The sequence below is a fragment of the Carlito syrichta genome, unplaced genomic scaffold, assembly GCF_000164805.1.
Source record: "Carlito syrichta isolate Samal-C Ts95f unplaced genomic scaffold, Tarsius_syrichta-2.0.1 Scaffold297321, whole genome shotgun sequence".
NCBI lineage: Eukaryota > Metazoa > Chordata > Mammalia > Primates > Tarsiidae > Carlito > Carlito syrichta.
Window position 1 is genome coordinate 16,635 of NW_007241417.1, and position 4,664 is coordinate 21,298.

Consider the following 4,664-nt stretch of genomic DNA (forward strand, 5'->3'; position numbering starts at 1 on the left):
TGCCCTCCGGAGACCCTAGGGGGAGGGGCGGTGGCAGGGGGCAGAGTTGGCCAAGTCCCTCCTCCTCCTCCCCACCTTGGTCTCTGGAGGGCAGAGGAGGGGTCTAGTGGTAGCATTGCTGTAGGACAGGCCCTTGGATCTGCGCTCCCGGCCTGGCCTGCCAACTGCCCCTCTGTGGTCTTGGCAAGTTCTTTGCACTCCGTCTGTAAAACGGGAATGTGGTGGTCGGCCCTGCTGGCACAGGGGGGTGTGAGGGCTGAGTGGACCCGTGTGGGCGGGCGGGGTTCGCCAGCGTCCGAGGCTAGTGCTGGGAGAGGGGCTTCGTCTGATACTGTCGGCCCGTCCTGGCTTCGGCTCCCGGCGACCAGGGCTCCAGCGAGTGAAGACATGGGCCCGGGGGTGTGGGCCTCCCAGAGTCCTCACAGGACGAGCCTGGAGCCAGATGGGGAGGAGTCCTGGAGCCACCGACCACTCTCCTGCGATCAGGCCGAGGGTCGGAGAGGCCAGGCCCCGCCACCCAGGCCAGCAGGCTTCCAGAGGACTCCCGGGGGGCTCAGCAGACTCCCCTCCCTTCCAGGCTGTTCCTCCAAGTCATTCAAGCTGTACTCGCCGAAGGAGCCCCCGAACGGCAACGCCTTCCCCCCCTTCCATCCCGGCACCATGCTGGATCGGGACGTGGGGTGAGTCTCCCGCCCGCCCTGCCCCTTCTCCAGGTGGGGCCCTGCCTGGAGGTGGGCGGCAACCCTGTCCCTGTAACTCCCGGCTGCCAGTTCTCATAGCCTCTTCCCTCACACAGCCCAACTCCCATGTACCCGCCAACATACCTGGAGCCAGGGATTGGGTAAGTGGGGTCTGGTGGAGGGGGAGGCGCCCTGGGCCGAGGCAGAGGTGGGCACGAGGCGGGGGTCTGCCTCGAGCATGGCCTCCTTCACTCCTGCCAGGAGGCACACGCCTTATGGCAACCAGACTGACTACAGGATATTCGAGCTCAACAAGCGGCTGCAGAACTGGACAGAGGTACGGCCGCGGGAGTGGGGCTGGGCGGGGGGCTGCCGGGCCCCGTGGGACGTCCTGCGATGCGTGGGTGCCCCCGTGTGCTCGCCAGGAGTGTGACAATCTCTGGTGGGACGCTTTCACGACGGAGTTCTTTGAGGACGACGCCATGTTGACCATCACCTTCTGCTTGGAGGATGGACCAAAGAGATACAGTGAGTGGCCTTGGGTCGCGCGGCGAGGGCTGGCACTCCTGAGGCCCGGGCGCGGGTCTGGAGGCGCCGCAGCGCTGAAGCAGCCGCGCTGGCTCCGTCACAGGGCTGTCTGGGCGGGGGGGCGTCGGCCGGCCCTGGCGCTCCCTCGGTCCTGAAGGCCCGTCCGTCTCCACAGCCATCGGCCGGACGCTGATCCCGCGCTACTTCCGCAGCATCTTCGAGGGGGGCGCCACGGAGCTGTACTATGTGCTGAAGCACCCCAAGGAGGCCTTCCACAGCAACTTCGTGTCCCTCGACTGTGACCAGGGCAGCATGGTGACCCAGCACGGCAAGCCCATGTTCACCCAGGTCAGCAGCCCCGCGGGAAGCGGGCGCCAGGGTCTGGGCCCAGTCCCTCCTCACCCCCAGCGTGTGCTCACGGCTATTCCCAGGGGACGTGCTGGGAGGGGGCAGAACAGGATGGCGCAGGCGTGCTGTCGTGTCAGCCTTGGGATGCGGCAGGCTCCTGGCCGCAGGACCGCACGAGTGGCCAGGGACTGCCCTCACAGGGCCTAGGGCAGACAGGGAGCCACAGGCCACGCGGGGAGGGGGCAGGAGTCGGTGAAGCCGTCCTTCTGTGTGTGCGGGGGCTTGGGCAGGTGTGAGGCTGGGCTGCCGCGGCACGCACCCAGGCATCTGCAGGCGGCCAGGCGAGTGCAGCGGGAGACACGGGAGGTTGCAGCAGCGTGCGCTCTCGCTCGCGGGTGTGGGGTGTGGCGCGGCAGGGCTGTGACCGGCCCATCCCCAGGTGTGTGTGGAGGGCCGGCTGTACCTGGAGTTCATGTTCGACGACATGATGCGCATCAAGACGTGGCACTTCAGCATCCGGCAGCACCGCGAGCTCATCCCCCGCAGCATCCTGGCCATGCACGTGAGCTGGGGACAGGCTGGGTGTGAGGGCCAGGGCCCCAGCCACTGGTGGGACAGAGGGTTAGGTTTTTCCGTCTGGAGAGCGGGTTTAATGATAGCACCTCAGCCAGGCTCGGTGGCTCAGCCTGTAATCCCAGCACTTTGGGAGGCTGAGGTGAGTGAATGGCCTGAGCCCGCGGGTTCGAGACCCGCCTGGGCACCTTGGTGAGACCTCATCTCTACAATGAATCAAAAAACTAGCTGGGTGTGGTAGCGCGCGCCTGTAGTTCCAGCTACTCGGAAGGCTGAGGCGGAAGGATCGCCGGAGCCCAGCAGGTCGAGGCTGCCATGGCCGGGAGCGTACCTCTGTGCTCCATCCTGGGTGACAGAATGAGACTGACTCAAAAAAAAATAACAAGAATAACACCTCAGGCCGGGCGCAGTGGCTCATACCTATAATCCCAGCACTTTGGGAGACCAAGGTGACAGGATTTCCTGAGCCTGTGGTTTCGAGACCAGCCTGGGCAACTTGGTGAGACCTTGTCTGTACAGTAAATCAAAAAATTAGCTGGGTGTGGTGGTACATGCCTGTAGTTCCAGCTGCTCGGAAGGCTGAGGTGGAAGGCTGGCCTGACCCCACTAGATCGAGGCTGCAGTGGCTGGGAGCGTACCACTGCTCTCCAGCCTGGGTGACAGAGTGAGACTGCAACTCAAAAATGAATAAGAATAGCCAAGCACCTCATTGGACCGGGTGCAGTGGCTCATGCCCGTAATCCCAGCACCTCGCGAGGCTGAGGCAGGAGAACTGCTTGAGCCCAGCCCGAGTCACACAGCAACATCCTCTCTCTACAAAAAATGAACAGATGTGAGAACAGTGGCTCCTCTGCCCCGTCAGGAGTGTCAGCACACTCGGGTGACGGGGCAGGTGAGCAGAGGCAGCCCGGGTTTCCATGTTCTTGTCTGCCGCCCTTAGGCCCAGGACCCCCAGATGCTGGATCAGCTCTCCAAAAACGTCACCCGGTGTGGGCTGTCCAACTCCACTCTCAACTACCTCCGAGTGAGTTCCTGTTGCCGGGTCTCTGCCCATGCGCTCCGGCCCCGCCCCACCCTGACATGCCGCCCCTGCTCTGCCCCCAGCTCTGCGTGATACTGGAGCCCATGCAGGAGCTCATGTCCCGCCACAAGACCTACAGCCTCAGCCCTCGTGACTGCCTCAAGACCTGCCTCTTCCAGAAGTGGCAGCGCATGGTGGCGCCCCCCGGTAAGTGCCTCGCTCTCAGCGCTGCCAACCCCGGGGCAGCCGCACGCTCTGGAGGCCAGGCCAGGTCGGGGCAGGTGCTTGCCCCAGGCCCGGCCCCTCCCTGAGTCTCCTCTCCCGGCACAGCGGAGCCCGCGCGGCAGCAGCCCAGCAAGCGGCGGAAACGGAAGATGTCCGGGGGCAGCACCATGAGCTCTGGGGGTGGCAACGCCAACAGCAGCAACAGCAAGAAGAAGAGCCCCGCCAGCACCTTCGCCCTCTCCAGCCAGGTACCTGTAAGCATCTCGGCTTTCTTCTCTCTTCGGGGCCGCCCCACCGCCCAGCCCTGAGCCCGTCGGGCTGAGCCTCCCGGCGGACGCAGAGGCGGGACGGGTTCCTGGGTGCCGGGCAGCACGGCCCCTCCCGCCGGGGGAGAGTCCTTGCCAGGCACGTCTGTGGCTCCGGCCACACAGACGCGGCCATGGGACCCTGGGCACAAGGGGCAGAGATGTAAGGACACACGGATGGGCGGGACAGACAGCTGGGGGTACGTGGCATGCCAGAGACACACGCACTGGTAGGGGACAGGCAGACTGGAGCGCGCGCAGGGGTGAGCCGCTCACACGCCCTCTCCTCCCACGTGAATGGGAGCGAGGAGCCCCTGGGCGGCTGGGGCTGGGCAGTGCCGGGCGGCGGACCGGCCTCTAGCTGTGGAGCGAGTGGCCGTGTGCGCCGGCGTCCTCCTGTGGGAAGGCCGGGAGTGGGGTCTCAGCCGGGCATGAGCGGGGCGGGGCTCTCGGGCTTCCGGGCGGTGCGGGGCTCGGGTGTCCGCCACCCTGGCCGGGCGAGCCCTTGCCCCGATTATGTTTGGGGACCTCCGCCACTCTCAGGATGTGATGGTGGTGGGGGAGCCCACCCTGATGGGCGGGGAGTTCGGGGACGAGGACGAGCGGCTCATCACCCGCCTGGAGAACACCCAGTTCGACGCGGCCAACGGCATTGACGACGAGGACAGCTTTAACAACTCCCCCGCCCTGGGCGCCAACAGCCCCTGGAACAGCAAGCCTCCGTCCAGCCAGGAAAGCAAGTCGGAGAACCCCACGTCGCAGGCCTCCCAGTAGAGGCCCCGCCACGGCCACCCGCGCTCTGCCTGCCTGCCCTTGCGGTCCCGGGGAGCAGAGGACAGAACAGAGACTGAGCCGCCGACATGGGTGGGCGTGGGGGCCTGGACTCGCCCCGGCCCTGCAGAGCCTTTGGGGACAGGGGACTCTCCTGCGGAGGCCTGCGTGACCCCGGCCCCCAGGGGTCGGCGCCACCCTCGCCCCGGCGCC

General features: G+C 66.3%; 1 protein-coding gene across 4 annotated transcripts in view; it reads left to right on the top strand.

Annotated features, from left to right (window-relative positions):
* The window catches only part of LDB1 (LIM domain binding 1), a 6,515-nt gene extending 1,877 nt beyond the window's left edge, over window positions 1-4,638 (top strand). Inside the window, exons 2-11 of one of the 4 annotated variants that reach the window (XM_021710695.1) lie at window positions 578-680; window positions 797-841; window positions 942-1,017; window positions 1,106-1,208; window positions 1,384-1,556; window positions 1,996-2,118; window positions 3,070-3,153; window positions 3,234-3,357; window positions 3,481-3,629; window positions 4,224-4,545. In XM_021710695.1, coding sequence (XP_021566370.1) covers window positions 661-680; window positions 797-841; window positions 942-1,017; window positions 1,106-1,208; window positions 1,384-1,556; window positions 1,996-2,118; window positions 3,070-3,153; window positions 3,234-3,357; window positions 3,481-3,629; window positions 4,224-4,454 — 1,128 coding nt within the window. In that variant the 5' untranslated portion in view covers window positions 578-660 and the 3' untranslated portion in view covers window positions 4,455-4,545. Of the gene's footprint in view, window positions 1-96; window positions 681-796; window positions 842-941; window positions 1,018-1,105; window positions 1,209-1,383; window positions 1,557-1,995; window positions 2,119-3,069; window positions 3,154-3,233; window positions 3,362-3,480; window positions 3,630-4,223 lie in introns of those variants that run through there. The other 3 variants (XM_008054645.2, XM_008054646.2, XM_021710693.1) reach the window with 3 other exon arrangements.
* The last annotated feature ends 26 nt before the right edge of the window (window positions 4,639-4,664 follow it).